At 35.2% G+C, this 20,810-nt stretch overlaps 1 protein-coding gene across 6 annotated transcripts in view; it reads right to left on the bottom strand.

The window, feature by feature from the left end:
- LOC149528867 (DNA polymerase I B, chloroplastic/mitochondrial-like) overlaps positions 1-20,810 on the bottom strand; it is a 122,391-nt gene that overhangs the window by 24,411 nt on the left and 77,170 nt on the right. For 4 of the 6 annotated variants that reach the window (XR_016358309.1, XR_016358311.1, XM_089807916.1 and 1 more), the window contains exons 7-9: positions 19,066-19,161; positions 18,796-18,888; positions 18,430-18,624 (exon numbers count right to left, since the gene is read on the bottom strand). Coding sequence is in view for 2 of the 6 variants with exons in the window: in XM_089807916.1 (XP_089664042.1) it covers positions 18,430-18,624; positions 18,796-18,888; positions 19,066-19,161 (384 nt within the window). In the remaining 4 variants the exon portion in view is untranslated. Of the gene's footprint in view, positions 1-18,429; positions 18,635-18,795; positions 18,889-19,065; positions 19,162-20,810 lie in introns of all 6 variants that reach the window. The other 2 variants (XR_016358313.1, XR_016358312.1) reach the window with 1 other exon arrangement.

Here is a 20,810-nt window from a genome sequence, read left to right as displayed (position 1 = left end):
ATGTCCTGATGTTGACTGTTTCCTAATTTGACTATTTATGTTCAATGTTTGATGTTTCAATTAAATGCAATGTTCAAGTATCTACTCTTTTGCATCTTTATATCTCATATAGCAATACCTCTTTTCATAACTAGCATTTTATGTACCATATGTATAGTATGTACAACCCCTCTCGTTCCTCGCCACTATCCCCCTGTTGTCCCCCATCGTCCCCAAATTAAGGCCCCTCTATCCCCTTGTCCCCAAAAACTTGTACCCCCATTCTCCCAAGGTGGTGTAACTATGCTAAAAACAACTTCCACAATAGTAAAAGAAAATCTAAAAATATACTTGGAACTTGTTCATTCTGATTTTTGTATTACATTATCTTTGTAGATGACTACTCTAGGAAGACATGAATATATTTTTTTAAATGTAAAGAATCTGAAGAAATTCTTTTAAGATTTAAAGAATTTAAAGCACCAGTAAAAAATGTATCAGAAAAGAAAATCAAAACCTTGAGAATAGAAAATGAGCGGGAATACACTACAAAAATATTTCAAAACTTTTATGAAAATGTTGGGATTAAAAGGGAGTTATTTGTTCCCTATAATCCTCAACAAAATCGTGTTGCAAAAAGGAAAAATAGAATTATTGTTGAAACTACAAAAGCAATGATGGATGATCAAAACTTAGAAACCCATCTTTGGGTTGAAGCCTCTAGGGTTGTTTATATCCAAAATAGATGCCCTCATTCTCGCCTTGAAAATAAACCCCAGAGGAAGCATTCTCAGGAAAGAGACTTAATACTAGCCACCTAAGAATATGTAGATGCCATGTATACATTCATATCCCTAAAGAGAAAAGAACTAAATTAGAGCCTTCTAGGAAAAGAGGAATTCTCGTTGGGTACAGTGAAACCTCCAAAGCTTATCGAATATAGTATATACATGGACAAAGAAACATTGAACTAAGTACAGATGTAATATTTGATGAAGATATTGCATTTAAAAGATCCAAAGAGGAAAATGAAATAAATCGTGAAAATCCGCAAAGGGATTCAACTCTCAAGATCCAAAGGGATTCATCCCTCAAGATCCAAAGGGAGAATCGAAAAGAAGACAATAACCCCTTAGAACCTATAGATACAACTGATGCACCTACAGAGAATAAGAAAAGACCTTTATGAGCCAGAAAGATGATTGAAGAATATGAAAAATATGCAGCTCTACCTATATCTCTTAGAGAAAGAAAAAGGCCAAACATATTCTCCAGTTATATTGCATTCATGAGTGAACTTCCAAATTCAAAACCTCCAAATGTAGAAGAAGCCCTTCAACACCAAACTTGGAAGGAACCAATGACAGAAGAATATAACTCTATTCTAAAAAACAATGTCTGAGATATCGTCCCTAGACCCAAAGATAAGTCAATGGCATCTTCTAAATGGTTGTTTAAAATTAACATGCACCAGATGGAAGGACAGAAAAGTACAAGGCTAGATTTGTCACAAAGGTATTCTCTCAAAAGGAAGGCATCAACTATGAAGAAGCATTTGCTCCTATTGTCAAATATACCTCTATCAAAACAGTTATCGCAATTGTTGCATCTAAAAGATGGAGAATTCATCAAATGGATGTAAAGAGAGCCTTGTTGAATGGGGTAATAGAAGAAGTATACCTAGAGAAACCTAAAGAAGTTGTAGTGCATGAAAAGAAGTCTCATGTATGCAGATTGAAGAGAGCTATGTATGGTCTCAAACAAGCTCCCTGAGCTTGGTATGAAAGGATAGATCATCATCTATCTAAACTTGGTTCCTCCAAAAATGATGCAAATCCAAACTTATACTTCAAAATACAACGGGGAAATATGTTGATCTTGGTGCTTTATGTTGATGATCTGTTGATCGCGGGAGAAGATCGCCTCATAGCCACATGTAAATAAGATCTTGCATCCAAATTTGAGATGGAAGACTTGGGATCACTTCACTACTTCCAAGGTTTATGAGTATGGCAAAATACCCGTAAAGGGGGGCAAATGGACAAAACTCCATTGATACATGGCTTCCAGGGAATGCTGCTCAATGATCAGGAACACTGCTATCATTTGATATTCTTCCTTTGATTCCAAGAACCTTTGTATGGACAGCAAGACCACCCATGCACGCGTACGCATGCAGCCTAACACCACCCCCTTACTTCTTGTGAAAATGCCCTCACGTCACCCTCATTCCAATGCCCCCCTACTGCCCAATGGCTCACTACTGCAAGGGATCAAGAGGCCGGCTTTGAGTAAATTATTCTAAACCAAGCAAAGTATACAACAAACATCTTGAAAAAAATTCGGAATGTTGGAACTTAGGCAACTGCAGACTCAGAGAATGTTGATCCAACCCCCTATCAACAAATCATTGGTTCCCTAATGTACTTAGTGAACATTACACCTAATATTTGTCATGCAATAAATGTTCTTAGTCAATTCATGTGTGAATCTAAATAAATACATCTAACAACAACAAAACATAACCAAAGATATCTTCGTGGCACAATTGGGTACAGTTTACAATATAAAGACGTGGATCTCAGTCTACATGGGAACACTGATTCAGATTGGGCAAGAAGTTCAATAGATCGGAAAAGCACTTCAAGATTTGTTTCAGCCTATGATTGGCAATGATATCCTAGTGTAGTAAAAAACAATCATCAATTGCCCAAAATTCCACTAAAGCGGAGTATATTGTTGCATCGATGGGAGCACGAGAAGTAGTATGGTTAAGAGAACTACCAGTTGGATTGTTTGGAACACCACTAGAACCTATCATTATTCATCGTAACAATCAAAGTTGTATCAAACTCTACTTGAATCCAGTGTTTCATAACAAATCAAAACAGATTGAGATACCATATCACTACATTCGAGACATGGTTGAAAAGAATAGAGTTGAGCTATAGTACATCAGTACACATAACCAGATAGCAGACATCCTCACCAAACTCGTTGAAAGAACTAAAGGTGGAACACTTCTGAAGTAAACTTGGTATGGTTGTAATGACTGAGAATGAGTCTCTGTACACTTGATTATTGTACTAATGGAACTCTATTTTTTAATATTATTTCATAACTATTTGAGCCATGTGTACATCATACAAAAGTAACGACTTCTAATGATTATCACTTGTATTTCAATAAATTATTGCAAGGTGAGAATCGTACAATTACTTAAATCTTGTATCATGATGGATATCATGTGATTGATATCTAAGCACATTGTGATAAACCATATCTTGTAAATCAATATGAAGATATCATTCTATGGATATCTATGAGTTATATTGTATAGATATGTTGTAATATCCTCCCCTATTTATTTTTTTCCAAAATAAAAAAACTTGCAAGCTACTTTATGATATCAATTGATTTGCTTAATAACTCAACATAGCATTTTTGTCAAACACTTGGCACACATACTACAATATATAGGAAAATCTGAAACTTCTTATTTGCTAATTAAATATTAATTTTTGCCATGTCAATGTGCTCATACAATTGTTTAACATGCTACGACAAATATCAGTCTCGTATTTAACAACTACAATGCAAAGTATAAAAATTTGACAGAAGAAACCTGGAATTAATTGCTGTAGTATTTTTGCAGATGTAGTTGGCAGCCTTCCAAACCCTCAAAACAGCAAGAATAAACAATAAACTTGTGGCAAATACTGTTCACACACTATAGCAAATTCACTATTCATCCGCACTGTAGCCAAACACTTCAGCTGGTCTGATTTCTGATTCTTCTTGATGCCCAGATCTACTTCTAGTGTTATATTTGTGCATAGATTTCCTTTATTTTGACATGCAACCACCAAATTCACCAAGAACTAACATGCAAATGATTAGAAGTAGCATGCAACCATAAATTTTGACATGCAGCTGATTAGAAGCAACATGCAACCACCAAATTTACCAAAAACTAACATGCAAATGATTAGAAGTAGCATGCAACCATAAATTTTGACATGCAGCTGATTAGAAGCAACATGCAACCATAAATTATGACATGCAAGATTTGGGTAGTTGTCAAAACTGACATGCAAACTCATTAAACTGACATGCAACGCTGAAATCTCAACAGGCTGGCAAGATCACACCAATGCACTGTAGCAAATACAATATTCATGAACCTGCACTTTCAAACCCCTAAAAAATCTTCATGCGAAAGCACCCACTGAAGCCGAATGTGTTTCCTGAATGGAAACACCATTAATCCTCCTAACTGTGTCTTCCAACAGCGAAGAGAATGCTAGCAAAGAGGGATTCCGTCCTCCAAGCCCAATAATCAGATCTCTACGAAATCCAATAGCTTAACATTAATCTCATCCCAGCCTACTGAAAAGAAGCTCTTCTATTTCTTTTATAGTGTTCTCACAAGAGCTCAATCCTTCGTTTTCTCCATGTGGGATAAAACATAACTCCCTTTATATAACTTATGTCTCCAATGTGTTATAAAATAAAAGGGACTCTTTAAATTTAAATATTTCCCACAAACTATAGTCTATGCATTAATGAAATTAAATATTAAATTTAACTTTATAAAATAGCTTTATCAATGCATAACAAAGCTTATCAATGATAAACAAGTCTTCTTGTCGATTTTAAACAATTACCATCGACATACCGCTGCCCCTAGATGTCCGACCATGTCCAAGATGACTTACTATAAATAGTAAGTATGCCCAAAGTTGCCTCAAAACCCCTCATTAAGACCTGCAACTGAAACTATCTAGGCCAAATGGCCTCTAAGTCCCTTTAATGTCCTGGTTAGCCTACGGGACCGTGGGAAAATAGGCTAATGACAACATCATGCTATGAGTGCTAAAAAGGGGATATTACATATGTCATGGTGGACTTAAATTTTCGTGGACATGCCATGAACTATAATGTCCCTATTGTTGGTATCATGTGAGTGATATGTGTGCCCATACCATATGAACATTTTGAGTCATTAGATAATGGTGGATACCTTTAATAAGATATTTGTGGATATGCCATACACTGTGGTGGATATATTGTAGCAAAATATTTGTGGATATGCCATGCAATATGGTGGACATCTTGAAGAAAATATCCGAGGGCATAACATATTAACTAAACTTAAGTAATTAATAATCATATATTTATTTATCCTCCCTAGCTAAGAGGGAGCGTTACAAATCTGTCACTTTAGTCGAACAAAAAAATGTAACATAATAAATATTCACTCTTATGCATGAGTAAATGAAGAAGTTTATAACTATGGAAATTATATATATAAATATATATTATGATATGTACTTGCATATTATATATGCATAAGTTGTCAACTTCAATTACTTATTGTTTTACTTATCTGTGATTAGTATCAAATATAATAAAAAGTGAATGTCATAAGCAATTGTATGGTTGCAAGCCTTGGAAAGAGGCATATGTAACATGGAAGGGGGGCACGTCTATCGTTAGACATGTCTCCCTATTTATATTTGATCAGGGGCAGGAATGTTAAAAACCATTGCAAACATAAAATAAAAAAAGTCTTTTGCAGTATTTACATCCTGCTCATTATAACACTCCTATCTGCCAATAAATATAAGTAGCATGCAAAAGTGTGAATTTTGACTTACGAGAAAAATCAAAACAAATTGTGAGGTTCTGAAATTACTATTAATATAATATCTATAGAATATATCAATTATTATTTATAGAGAGTTTATAAGTATTGAAAATTATTGATCTATCGATTTTAATGCGTGATTCAAAAATGCTAAGAAACTTAACAAATTTATGTACAACCATACTCGAGCAAAAAAATTTAAAAGAACTTGAATGACCAAGGTTTCAATTCGCTAGCCACATCCTCACTTTGCAAAGCATTCTTGCTGCAATTCCTTCTCTGAACAAAATGTTTGCATCAAATGCCACAATGGAATCTCCATATTCCAAAAGAACCAAGTAGGACAGACTCAAAGAGAAAAGTAGCTAGCCAGGATAAAAAAAATACCATAGTTGAAAAAAACCAACAATATATCGCCGAACGCACAAGATATCGCTCAGAAAATTGGATCACAATATAATCGTAATTTATCTCAGCAATGATTTTAATAAAAACATCACCTCAATATTTCCCGTAAAACTCGTTGATAAAGTCAAAAAATCGTTTAGAAAATCATTGAAAAAGTCACGACTCACAAGCTTCTTTTGCATTTTAGGTTTTCGTGTTAATAAATATTATGCCACAACTCACAAGAGTCTTTTGTGGAAATTTTGTCTTCATTTGTGCAACGGCTCTTCATTGATCATCCATAGACAACTCAATCAATGGAAGCTCTTCGTTGATCATTCACAAACAACACATTCAGCAACTTCATTCAGCGGTGAATTTTTCCTCATTCAGCAATTATTTGTGGATCCTTTCTTGAGTGATGATCAGCTAGCTGAAATCATGATGAAGATCATTGCAATGTAGAAGTGGCAACATGCGAGGAGGAACAAGATCTTGATCGTTCATCAGAAGCTTCCTTTGAGGCACCTATTGAGGATGTTGCAACTACTTCAATACCAGCCGCCCAACAATAGCGATCTCTTTTGAGTTTTAGTCTTAGACGCGATTTATGATTTCTACTTTTAGGTTTCATCGATACTAAAACTTGAACTTAATATGCATTCAGAAGTAGCAATTTCATGAAGTTTGACTTCAATATGTATTCAGCTTATTTTTATTAAGATGACACTTGTTTTTTGGTAAATAATTCTATGTTAATCTGGTAAGTTCTAATTGATATGTATTTAGCTCAAACCTTTGATTAGTATATGATGGATATCTCAAAACAGTATGTTCTACAAATTTGGTTTACATGTCTCTTTCTAAGAATATTTTAAGAAAATATATATTTTCAAATGTTTGCTAAAAGTGTCGATTTTTTTGAAAAAAAATTGGTGATTCTAAATTTTTAAAATTCTTTGGGTCAGCCAAGTTATTACGAAGTCCAAGTTTTCCAACCTTGATAAAATACAAGCATAAAGTTTACACGAAATTATTGTAATGTCCTCGTTTTGGTTGACATTGTTTTGCGTGCTGAATCAGTCTATCACGGACTCTCGTAGACTGGTGGTTGTGATGAGAGGGTCATTCTAGCGTTTATTTGAGGATTGGATGCCTTATTATGCTCTTGGAGATATTATTTTATCATTACTTTTTTATACGCGGCCTACATGTTATAATCTTAAGTTGAGTTGCACTTTTTATTTTATAAAGTTATTTAATTATAAAAGTGCATTATAATGAGTTTTTATAATGGATGCTTCTAGAAGTTCTTAATAACTTCTTAGAAAAGTGAATAAATAGAGGGCTTGCCTCTCTTTTGCATATACGGGATTTGGTAACTCAACTACATCTTCTATGAGCATTTGTGGAGCTTGATAGTCTACAAATATTCAGCATAATCCTTGAGAACAATACCTCTCAAGAGATTGCATAACTGAGGAAGTGAAAGACCTTCTAAAGGATTGCACATTGGAAGTGGTACTCAGCCATTTCATATTGTTCTTCATTGGTATATTCAGTTTGGACAGAAATTTGATTGAGGGTTTGATTTTTTTATAAAAAAAAGCAGGCCGAAAAAGTAGAACTGAAAAAGCAGTCTGAAAAAGAAGCTCTAAAAAAAGCAATCCGAAAAAGCAATTAGAAAAAGCAAAACGAAAAAAGCAAATCCGAAAAAACCAAGTGAAAAAGCAGATCGGAAAAAGCAAAGCAGAACGGGCAGCATTGAAGAAAATTATTACAGTCATCTACAACCAGGTTCCTTTGTTAGTATTGCTTTTTAGGTGTTATAAGTTTCAGCTGTAAGTGTGCATTATACCAACATTATCATTTTTTCTAATCCATGTAAATGCTAAAAGTCTTGGTCATATTTCATGAGCATTTTATTAGAAATTTCATTGCAATTAAGGAGATAATAGTTGCTGGTGTCATTTGAGCAATTCAATTTCATTATTTATCAGCTAGTTAGTTTGCATACCAACTGTTTGTTAAAATGTCAGTTGGCTGTACGTGTTTATTTCTCATGCTTAGATCATATATATGCATTGAATATTGTCAAAATTAGTTGCACATTCATGTTAGGTCATTGTGTAGTCCATTTTGAGTCTTCTAGCACAAGATTCTCATTGATGCAAATTGAAGAAAGAGTCATTTAAAGCAAGCTGAAATACTGTATCAGTCATATGTCCCTTGCATGTGAATTGTTTGATGAAATTCCTTAAGCTTTTATCAGCATTTTGAGAGCAAATTTGAGTAGGGTCATTACAGTAGTATCAGAGCTTGCTTGCAAAGTGTTTAACGAAATGCCAAACAACTAAAGTATAAAGAACTTTGGTGTTGGAAGAAGTTATAACCTGTTGAGGTTATTACAGTGGTATCGAAGCGGTTTCCTGCCATCTTGTGGAGGTCTTATTGGGAATTTGGAATAGCCAGATAGAGAGAAAAATGTTTGACAAAATGAATGGCGATCTAGATCAGGGAAAGGAAAGATTCTTACAGTTATTACAGTGGTATCAGAGCGGTTTCCTGCCATCTTGTGGAGATCTTATTGGGAATTTGGAATAGCCAGATAGAGAGAAAAATGTTTGACAAAATGAATGGCGGTCTAGATCAGGGAAAGGAAAGATTCTTACAGTTATTAGACACCTTAGCATAGGGACAGCAATCAGCAGTGCTGAGAGCATAGGAACAAAATCAAAGATTGGAGCTTATGATACAGATGATGGCTCGTCAAATGGGGTTGAATGCTAATGTGGGTGGAAATAATCAGAATGGTAATAATCAAAATGGAAATAATCAGGATGGGACACATAATGGAGGCGAACAAGTTGGGAACAATTTCGGTCATGCACCCAGCAAACTAGGACAGTAAGTTCGAGGCCCATTATTCCCACATTTCCTCCTAGAGCTCCAAAGCAGCCCGTACCAGAGCCCCAAATCATTGATATACAGGACCAGCTAAGGAGAGATTGGGAAGCCGGAGGTCCAGATTTTACTGCTGCAATTACCTTTAGAGATTATATAGATGTGCGGATGAAGCATATGCCATGTGGACATGACAGGAACCAGAGCTATGAGCTACGGAAGAAAGTAGCGAAACTTCAGTTACCATATTATGATGGCTCGGAGAAGTCTACAGCAAGAGCTTGGGTTCAAAGGATTTACACATACTTTCAAATGAACCCTATCAGCATTTTGAGAGCAGATTTGAGTAGGGTCATTACAGTGGTATCAGAGCTTGCTTGCAAAGTGTTTAACGAAATGCCAAACAACTAAAGTATAAAGAACTTTGGTGTTGGAAGAAGTTATAACCTGTTGGGGTTATTACAATTATCTATATGTTGTTTTTTTGACTAATTTTGTAATGCTTTCAAAAAAATCACTTTTTTAAGGTGGCAAAACCTTTGGTCAAGGTTCTTCATTTGGTGTATGGATATGATCAGCCAATAGATTACCCTATATGAGGCCATGGATAAGGCACAAGCCGTCATTTTGCATTACTATGGCAGAAATGAAGAAAACATGAAACTGTTTGATGTGTCATTGGTCATAGATAAATAAATCAACTTCACCAACCAATACACACCTTCGCTTGCTACCTAAACATAATGTTCTTATCTAATACATTCAAACCCGATGAAGAGATCATGTCAAGAGTTGTCATGTCTATTAATAGTATAGTACCAGCACATAGGATCAAAGAAAAAGTTCTTGTTTAGTTGGAGGTTTACAATAGTGCAAGGAGAAGGTTCTTTTCTTTAACTCAACCAATTCAAAGGAGGACAGAACAACTACCAATAAAAAAATTATCATTTAATTTTTAATTTGATACTAGGTGTCGAACCTAGGTCCTAGAAGCTTAAAAGATTTAAGTAGGATCTAATTTTTTTCTTAGTTCTGAAGTTATTTTAATTGTTTTATTTGTGGAGTTATGGTGGGAGGATTATGATGTTGGCACATCAAATCTTTACAGACTAGATGTCCTTTTCCCCAACCTTCTATTGATCTACAAGTGAGAAAACAGGATGCCATATGTGAGCATTTAGGATTCCTTGATGACATTGACTTTGTTGGTAAAACATTTTCCTTCAATCCATAAAGGTAAAGGGACCTCTCATGGTGTTATCAACTCAGATAACACTGATCCTCAAATCATAATGGTGGCTAGTCCTCCTCATGATTCCACCAACAAGGATAATATTGATCCTTTTGATGATTTGACTATCAAAGAACATAGTAATCATCGGCTTACTGATGATCTGATTGAATTGGAAAGAAAAGCAAAACATGTTATAGAGTTGACTACAATTGGAATAAATGAAAACACTTTTGAAGAAACAATTAGTCATCATTTTGATATTGTCTTACCTTCTAGTCGAAGCCCCAAAAAGTTCAATTACACTAGGAGTAAATGAAGATGTAAATTGCATTTGGTTATATTATACATATGTGAACAATTATAGTGTTGCTATAAATTTATTTTATATAATTTTGTTGTATTACTATGTATTGTTTGACTTCAAACTTTTGATAATTGAGGATCATGTGACATATGGAATATTTGAATTATGACAAAAACATAATCAAATATTAGTTTTCAGTTCTCTAAATGCATTAATTCCCTTTTTAGTGTGAAAGAAAAGAAAAGAAAAATCAGATTAAAAAAAAGTAAATATAGGTAGCAAATTGATAGTTAGATAAGATAAGATAAGATAATGATATTAATGTCCAACAAAAGACCAAAAAAGGTCTATGGGACTGAAAGATTACACAAGTGATGCAAACACCAGCAAGAACACACAAAGGTGTCCGAAAAGACAACAAACAAAGAGAGAGAGAGAGAGAGAGAGAGAGAGAGAGTAGGAGTCATTCTTAGGCGAAAAGAAATCAGTCACTAAATGATAAGCATGCCAATGTGTAGAGGCACTGTACTGTATCTAGCCTCTCGTAGACGAGTGTTGCTGGTGTAAATATCCAGACCAAGATATGACACATCTGGATAACCCAATAGATCTAATAGAGCTAGAAGGCCTCTTCACACCATGCAAAGGAGATAATGCTGTAAAAAAGGCAATAATGAGCTGAGTAAACAAGTGTCGGTGTGGAAGCAATGATTGGATTGTGCTATCATGGAGCATCGTGGCCCCATGAAGATAAAGTACAAGGCACTTCTGATCATAATAGCTGAAAAAGTCGTAGAGAGAAGCATTCCCGAAACAAACAGAAGAATCTCCCTCTGATCTCATAGTAAATAGGGCATCGAAAAAGGAAATGGGCCTCAGTCTCAAACTCCTCGAAAGTACAGAGCAAACAGATCCGTTCCCTACTATCAATATGGTGATCAGTCCAAGCTCAAAGATGATGAGAACCAACTTTGAAAGAGCCTAAGGAGATCTGTAGGGCATGAGACCACCGTCGAGAAAGGTAGCTAGGGCGAACCATAATCTCATCTGAAATCTCTAAAAAGTGCTCCACATAAAAGGACATCCACTGGCGTCACCCGCCAAGAGGGTTAACCCAAGTATTCGCAATATAACATCTATATATGTCAAGCCAAACATGCTCATTCAACCCCTGGCAAGAGGGGAGAAGATGAGCAAGGGCATCCAAAGAGAACTGAAAAGGGGGGAGACGATCAATATCAATCCCAATCGAACCCAGCAAAGAAGAAGCCTGTGCATACCAACAAGCCCGAGAACCAAACTCAGCCAGTAGAAACAAACGAGCAATAAGCTAAGTAGGAATATCAATCACAATCCCCAGCCTTATCCACAAACACACAAAGTCGATGGAGGAACCAAACCAAATCAAAGATGGCCGCGAGATTGAAGGAATGAGCACCAAACTCTGCCAAAACAACACTGTGAGGAGTGAACCTATGACATCTCATGATTCGCCTCAAGAACAAAGTCTGAACCCGCTCTATCAAAGCCCAATCCGAGCTAAGAAGAGAAGGGCACCAAACCACAGAACAATAAAGAACAGTCAGTCGCACAAGAGAGTCAAAGAGAGATAGCTTAGACAAGGTATCGTAGAAGTGATGTCTGAAACATTGTTTCTCAAGCAAAGCAAGAGAACCCATACCCTTATTAACTCTGGGCTAAATAGCTGGTCTCATACTGAAACGCAGGCCTGACAACATAACTCCCAGATAAGTGTAGGATGGAGTGATCTCAATCTCCTGAGCCTGAAAAATGAAGTGAAGATGAGAGGTCTTTAAGCAATTAAAGACCATGACCCGAGTCTTACCACAAAAGAAAGCCAAGCCATCAAGAAGTCTCTATAACCTATCTGGAGAGGAAGCAAGGAGAACAACATCATCCGCAAAAAGAAGGATGGAGATCAAAACCTAATGAAGATAACATCCATCTCCAAGGAGTGAAGACTTCAGAAGGAAGTCCTCAAGCTCATCAATATATAACCCAAACAAGGTAGGAGAGAGAGAGAGAGAGAGAGAGAACAACCCTGCTTAACCCCAATGGGTTATGGATCGGATCCGATAAGCCCTCAAGAGTCCTAAATCTGCCAACTACAGTCTCATACAATCTCATAATAGCAATACTTAACATCTCAAAAATACCAACCTCTCTAAGTCTCTCAAACAGAGCCACCCTAGGAACAGAATCAAAAGCTTTGCGAAAATCAACATAGCAACAATATACCTTCTCTAATCTGTGTCTGGCCTCCTCAATAATAGCCCATAGGGTGAAAATGTGATCCATAATCTGAAAATCAGCCCAAAAACCAACCTGCCCTCTAGCCCTACAACCATTTATGTCTAGCTCCGTAGAAAGCATAGCATTAAGGGTTGCCGCATACAACTTAGCAAAAGTATGCCCAATCATGATAGTTCTATAGTTCCCCAGATCCGATACAGGGCCGGTCTTGTGGATGGTATAAATCAAATGCCTGGACCAAAAGGTCGAAAAACAAGTATGAATCACTCTATTGAAAAGAATAGAGAGATAGGGTCCCAGAAATGAGGCACCAAACTTGAAAAGCTCAGCCTGAAAACCCTCCTCGTCAGCAGCTCTACTACACTCCATGGATCTGATCACCTCATAAATGTGGGAGGGGGTAAAAAGGCAGGCGAAAGGAGGTGAAGAGGGGTGGATGGAAGGCTGCCCCAAGAATGTCATAAAAAGCCTTGGTGTGCAAGGTAAGAGAGCAAAGGTCGAGGGTGAAGGGTCGAGAAGTATGGGGAAAAGAGTGTGCCAAAACATGAATAAGCATTTAGGAATGAGGTATTTGGAAATCATGAAGTTTTATGAATAAGACGAGTTTCCTAGTTACTTTACTTCTGTAGAGAACTCATTAACAAGGAATTGCACCTCATAATTCTCCCTATGAAGAAAAGATCTTGGGAAGTCAGATCCTCTAGCTACTCCCTTAGAGGCACTCTCTGTCCAAGGATGCATGTGATAAATTGTCAAACTCCCTCTGAATGTGATATCAATCTTTCATCTTTCTAGTGACAGGTCTTTACTCCCTCATGCAATCACTCCCCCTAAATATCAATCTTCCTATGTCGTCTTTGAAGAAATGTCAGACTCCCTATTAATGTAAAAAAATACTCAGTCTCAATCACCAAGGATATTTGCTTCACAAACCTCACTATATCACGCCTGATCATTACATGAACAATGAATTCTAGATCGCAACTTTTTTAAAGCTACTATCATAAGTTGCCTAATGTACCATTCTTCTTTTCGTGCAAGGTCATCTTCAAATACAAAGGAAAAAGATCAAGGAAAATAACGCATATAGTACATATATAAATACAAATAACAAAGAGACTAAATGAACAAATAAGTGTAATACTTTAAAATAATAAATACTTATCTAAACATCAACATCCTTGATATAAATGCTGCAATGAAGGTCCGTATGGATCAAATCAAAGAATGCCTCAAATAGGGAATGAAACATTGGTTACATGCATTCCCTACAATCATTTCCATTCATTCCTCAAGATGAGATCTCTTTCCGGCATTCTATCACATAATATTTCTACAATTCTTGTATTCTACATTATGCGTGCTTGGGCAATATGCAACCAATTTCCATTGGACCTTTCATGCATTTGGTGCCTATATTATATTAGGAGCTTTCCACGATTCACCAAAATTATATCAATTGTTGTCCATTTTATTGCCTTGATCCATTTACAATTGACATTTTTTTTGGATCTATATGATTGCCTTGAGATGAATCCATTCGCAAGTAATGACTTGTCTAAATGATTAGTCCAAATTCAATCTACTTGTTGTTGGTAAGATTAAAGTTGGCTAATTGTCTTTACTCACAACTTGCCCTACACTACAAAAACTGCTCATCTATAATCAATATTAATATCATGGTTATGGGGAGACCCATCTCCCCCCTAAAATTCTTCGAGACACGTCTTGGAGACTTTTCGCGTCTCCAAAGACCTCAAAAAAGGTTGGAGACTTCATGACGAAGTCTCCTAAAGTCTCCCAATCTCCTAATCCAAAAAGTGAAGTCTCCCCGAAGTCTCCTGATAAAATGTAAATGTAAAATATAATATTAAATAATTCGATATATTTTAGCCCTCATTTTAATTTTTTTAATGCAAAAATTAAGACCAATGAGATACAATATTGTGATTATGTGAGTTTTGAAATACTTGACACTACATTAATGTGACATTACTATTATTATATACTTTAGTCTTTTAGTTTTACACTATTACTATTTTCAAATTATGTATTTAGTACTAGACTCTTTAAACTTTTAAAAAAAAATTGTCGCCTCCAAGTACCCCAGTCTCCTATTTTTGAGAAGTTGGCATACCGGTACCAGAGACCTCCAAGTCTCCCCGTGTCCCGATGACCTTGATTAATATCAACCATATGATACTAAATTCCTTCTGTAAGACTTTAATATCAGCGTTGACAATTATTAGTCTAATTTCAATTAGATCAATACCGTTTCAAGAGATCTTTTGGATAATTTTCATCATTTTTTTTATTTTTATTTTTATTTTTAATGTATAACGATATTCCCCTCTAATTCGTTTCTCCTCCAATATCTTTGATTGAGAATATTTCTTTAAAGTTGCTCAATCCCTTACTTTTATATTGGAGTATTGCTATTATTTAATTGTCTTATCGCTAAGTAATATGATTCTCATGGGAAATTATTGCTGCAACAGAGAGTAGGCGTGACTATTCATATGATAAGTCGCGTCATTTCACCATATTACTTCGATCGTATTTTGTTTGCCAAGGTAATCCCAACCTATTGATTTGAAATCACACCTCTGTCCATGTTTCCAATCTCTACAAAGCACCCAGGTTGTGTATCGTATGGGCAACTAAGTTGCCCCATACCTTTGTTCGGCCATCTACAATTGAATTAGCCAATGTCAAGTCAGTGTTTTCAAAGAATCACATATCTTTGTGACACCTTTGTCTAAAGTTTGCCACAATATGGATTGTTGTTAGGTTTGAATCTGCTTTGCACAGCACCTAGAGGCTTGCCTTGGCGAATCCCTCATTATTATTCGTGCCATCACAAGGAATTTGTCCCTTACAATGTTCCCTGTATATGATTAATTGCTTGAGGATGGCTTTAGATTCACAAGACTATGTCTTGGCTTGTAATTGTAGATACATCTATCTACAAGGTTCCATATGTAGCAACATTGGAGTAATTTTACAATGTATGAACATCGTACAGACCAAATCAATATGTCAATGAAGATGATATGAACAGGTTAACATCATTCAATTTTCCTCTGTCGCCTCTCCAATTCTATTGCATATGAGATTCTTCAATCCACCAACAAGGTATCTTTGTCACTTTCAAACCAAATTTTTTTGGTTATCTACCCGTATCATGCATTTCCACTTACCATGATATATAGTCAATTTGTCTCTCTCCTCCAAGTTAGAGAAGGCAACGATGAAATATGAGGAGGTACAACAACAATAGAGACAACTTTGTCGTCCAAAATAGGTGGCATGGAAACCATACCTAGATATGAAGAAAATTCAACAAGCTGAATTGGGAAATAATTGTCCAAGTGAGCCTGCACAGATAGTCAGACATCGAGACATTGTAGGCACAATGGAAGCATGTGCACTTGACTTATACTGTAGGCACAATGGAAGCTTGCGCATTTGACTTATACTTTCAATAGTGTGCACTTCACTTTAATATATAACAACAATTTCAAGCCTTTGACCATATTGAATCACATATATTTCTATGCCAAATTGTAATTGAATTCCCATCTTCACTCTAATAATCAATGTCGCGAATTATACAATCTTTCCTCCCTTGTTTATTTATATTTATTCAGTTATTTAAAAAGAATCTTTTTCCCATGTCCTTAATCACTTCCTTACATTTGCAGTCTTGCTCTAAAACCATGTAGAGTTATATAAGATCATTTTCTACAAATGTAACAATAGTCTCATTATATTGGTGTGTTCCAAATGCAGATATGAAGACATTTAAATATGAGAGCAAACATGTCTCTACAGTTAATCATCATTAGACAATAATAATATATTATTACCATAAATATATAATATAATATATATATTATATTATAATATATATATATATATATATATATATATAAGAATATTTGTCTCAGTAATGATTTACCATCAACAATGTATCTCATGATTGAATCAATCCAACTAAAGCTATAAACTCAACATGGCTTCCAATGATGAGGATGTAGATATAGTTGAAGATGAAGCCTTTGATCCCTCTCTTTTTGATGACCCATTTGACCCTTGAAGGGCATTTGCATCTTTGATACTATGAGTCTATGATCATTGATAAACTATTAAAACATTTGTCATTTATCATTATGTTACAAACTTTATTATCTATCAATGTGATGAACTAGTTTATTTTTTGAAATTTCAATTTGCAATTTAGTAATTCAATGTTAGATTTTCTTTACAATTATGAACATAGATTAATGAACAAGTATTTAATGTTTATCTTTGGCATTTGGCATTGATCAATGATCAAGTAACATTGATATATTCACTATGGTCCACCGAGTTTCCAAGTCGGGATCATTTTAGGGGACAGGGACGTGTTTTCGGTACAAGTCGAAGCCAAAATTTAGGGGACAGGACCTCAGGGGATGGCGATTAAAAACATAGGGGATTCTTTTTATATAGAGACAGAATTCAAATATGCATATCATAACATTGATAAACCATTCGCCATAGACATTTTAGAAGATCAATACATGGAATATTATCAAATGGCAAATACTAAATACTTCCTTTATAACAATATTACACACATATATAGCAAAAATAAAAATGCCTAATGGCTCCCGGTATCATGCTGAAATCAGAGTGAAATAAGGAGAAGTCCAACTTAAATAGTTAGTAAATACTAAACACAATCTTTCCTCACTGTTGCTACTGTTCTTATGTTTTTTTTCTTCCTCTTAGCAAGTATGTCAAATCTAAAAATGATTAGAAGAGTTAGTGTTTTAATGAAACAAATATGGGTTGCATATTTTTATGTCTTCAAGACGAATAGGGGTCGCGTGGATAGCAAAAATTAGAAAAAATATTTTTTTCAGACCGTTTTGCCTTTCCAAATTGGCTGGAAAAAAGAGGGTGGCCAATAGTTTCGAGGACGGATAGGGGACGCAGAACCGTCCCCAAGTTTCCTACCAAAAAAATTGGTCATTTTGGGGATGTTTCCAAATTTGCCAAAAAGGTGACGACTCAGGGGATGGCCAAAATTCGTCCCCACATCCCCGTTTCGTCCCCTATACAGGTACGACCCCAAAACCATAGGGGACACGTCCCCGTGGTATATTCATACTATGAAATGACTTAGTAAGTTAGTTTTACAATTATGCATGTTTCTCTTTATTTTTACGCATATATATATATATATACTAACAAACCCACCCACGAACCCAAAGGAAAAAAATTGCCCAAACCCACAAACCCAAACCGCAAAACCATTATTGCAAGTTATTATATCAGCATCAGACATAGCAACTATATCGCAATACTACCTATCATATATTGCATATTTTAAGATTTTATACCAGAGACAGAAAATACATCTTGTTATAAGCAATATCATGTTCTATCACATTACATATTCAAATTACTATACTTGACATAGAAGAGATCCTAAGAGCATTAAACAGTGCAATTACATCAATTCACTTAAGCATACATTGAATTGCATATATCAGAGATACCAAGTGACATGTATATGATATTGTACTTCTAGGGAATTGAAGTCATTGTCCCATAATCCCTATTTATCCTAAAAGAGGCTATTACATTTATCTATGTCATTTTCTTTTAACTGAATGTCTGTAGAAGAGGCATCATGTCAGGTGTTACCTTCAGTAAAGGTATTGGTGGTTTCTCTTCATCAGGTTGTGGATCCCACTCGAGCAAAACATTATTTTTCTCTACAGCATCACGTACATGAGGGTACATATTCATAGCTGTTCTTGAATGAAAATCTCCTCCAGCTTTGAATGCATCCAGCATACTCTTACAATTTGAAAGATGAGCAAGAATCCTCAACTCCAACTGCAAGGCCCTAACACAAACTCATGTATTAGCTAAACATTCTGAAATAGCATTTAAAAAACATTCAAATAAGAAATTGATAGTCGTCCCAAATTGTAAAGCAAACAGTTATAAAATCTAACTTATTTGTGTTAAGCTCTAAATTTATCTAGTAAAAATCAAACACCTCACCTGCCCATAATCAGCAACAATAAGAGAGTTTCCTGGATTAGCAATAAATGCTTGACGAATTTTGTAACGATCTTTCTCCAATGCAGGTTGGTTCTGATGCCCAGGAAAATTAAACATAAAATGTTTAATTGAATGGTAAATAAAACTAACATGTTAGTGAAAAATTGAACAGAGCAATGTAAGCTGTGAAACATAGAACCTTGTGCAAACACATGAATGTTGTGTCCAAAAGTTGACTGTCTAACTAAAATAAATGGAACAATAGGTAACCTGTAAATTTGGCTTTCTCGCAGACAAGCGGCCAGTTTCTGTGTTGATATTCAAAGAGCAATGCACTCGCCCATCAGCACCTGATATTGCTTCTCCCTAAAAGCCAAGTAGACAAATGGATATTATGACTAACATCAAAGAAATTTAAAAACACCCTTGGAAGTAATGCATAAATTAGACTCAATCAGTATTTCCTGACAAAATAAAGTAAGGTCATAAATACTGAACATTGGTAACTAAGATTATCAGAATTGGAACCAAGAAGAATAACAAAACTTGAATTAAGATATAAACTCAAGAAATATATAGAACAGCTGTGAAAATACATGATCACCAAGTGCAGAACGACATGAAATCCAATGTAGAACTTACTGCTGTAACAGAAAAATAGAACCTGAACAAACCGTATAAATTTCTTTGAAATTTTCTAATTTCAAAGTGCAGATTTCATGTCCATAAAAATCAACTTTATGAATCATTCCCAATAACAATGCACTTAATTATGACTTCAATAAAATTCATAAATAACCCATATACATCATAGTTGAGGAACCTAAAATAACAGATAACTGCCTCCACCAGAGGAAAAAAATTAGGTTCTACCTTGCCTAAATAAAATACATCATTTGGCACTCTATTATTCTACATCTCAAAGCCTTTCCATCACCTACGATGTTCAGAGTCTTTCTCGAATTACTGTACAGCATGTTCAGTCATCTGCAGGATCTAAAGTGGAAACTATAGTTCCAAGCTATTCATCATTGAAGCCCGTTCATGAAAGTTAAGCTACAATGATTTTCACTGATTGAATTATTATTGTAAAATATGTCACCTAAAGTGGTCTACCTTACTGGACCACTCATATTATTCACACCCATAAAATTCAAAACAAGTTCAACGCTAATTAGTTTCAAAGTATGCAAGATGCCAAAAATGTCAAAGTCATTATCATCCATCATTTTGCACTTGAAAACCATGTTGCTAACTATGAAACTCGTCAACCTAGATGTCTTTTCAAGATATACTGGTCATGTCAAACGCATTAAGTGTCCTAAATATTGTGCACTTGCACAACCATGAAACTAGCACGTAGAAGTAGAAAACGAAGCCACAAATAAAGAAATCTCTAAATTAAAAATGTTAATTCTGTATAACTTCGACAACATACTGGTCTGAATATCTGATTGTATATGATCAGATAAAGCATGGACATCCGCTTGCAAGATTTGCTTATTTATAACCCTTAGTTTATTACCTTATCAGTGTCTCATTTAGGAGTATTATTTATGTTTAGTTTGCATTGTTTGTTAATTATTTAAATCATCTCTTGAAGGACACTGATCTTGGATAACTGTGTGGGCCGACCTAAATGAGACATGTCCTTTGAAAGGACATGTCTTTTGGTTTCTTTATAAATATAGGGTAAGTTTGAGGATAGAGAGCACAAAAAAAATTTAAGTCCGCTCCTCTACATTACTGCCTTATTCAAATCCTTGCAGATCAATAATATTTTCAGAATATTATTTACATTATTGAAAATTTACTTCAAGTCTGAATAAAGAAAAACATCATCTTCCAACAATAAAGAAGGTATTATCTTAATCTGATTTAGTAGCAGAATTTGCAGAAATCTTACATGGTATCAGAGCTCTGGTAGTCGAACCTAGGCTCTGCAAATTAAACGATCAGTATTTATATATCTAGCAACATCTGTCTATCTTCAAATGGCAACCACAATCAGACCC

Source organism: Cupressus sempervirens, chromosome 11 (genome assembly GCF_028749045.1).
Source record: "Cupressus sempervirens isolate cs-2001-9-10 chromosome 11, ASM2874904v1, whole genome shotgun sequence".
NCBI classification, from domain to species: domain Eukaryota; kingdom Viridiplantae; phylum Streptophyta; class Pinopsida; order Cupressales; family Cupressaceae; genus Cupressus; species Cupressus sempervirens.
This window is presented reverse-complemented; position numbering and strand designations above follow the sequence as displayed.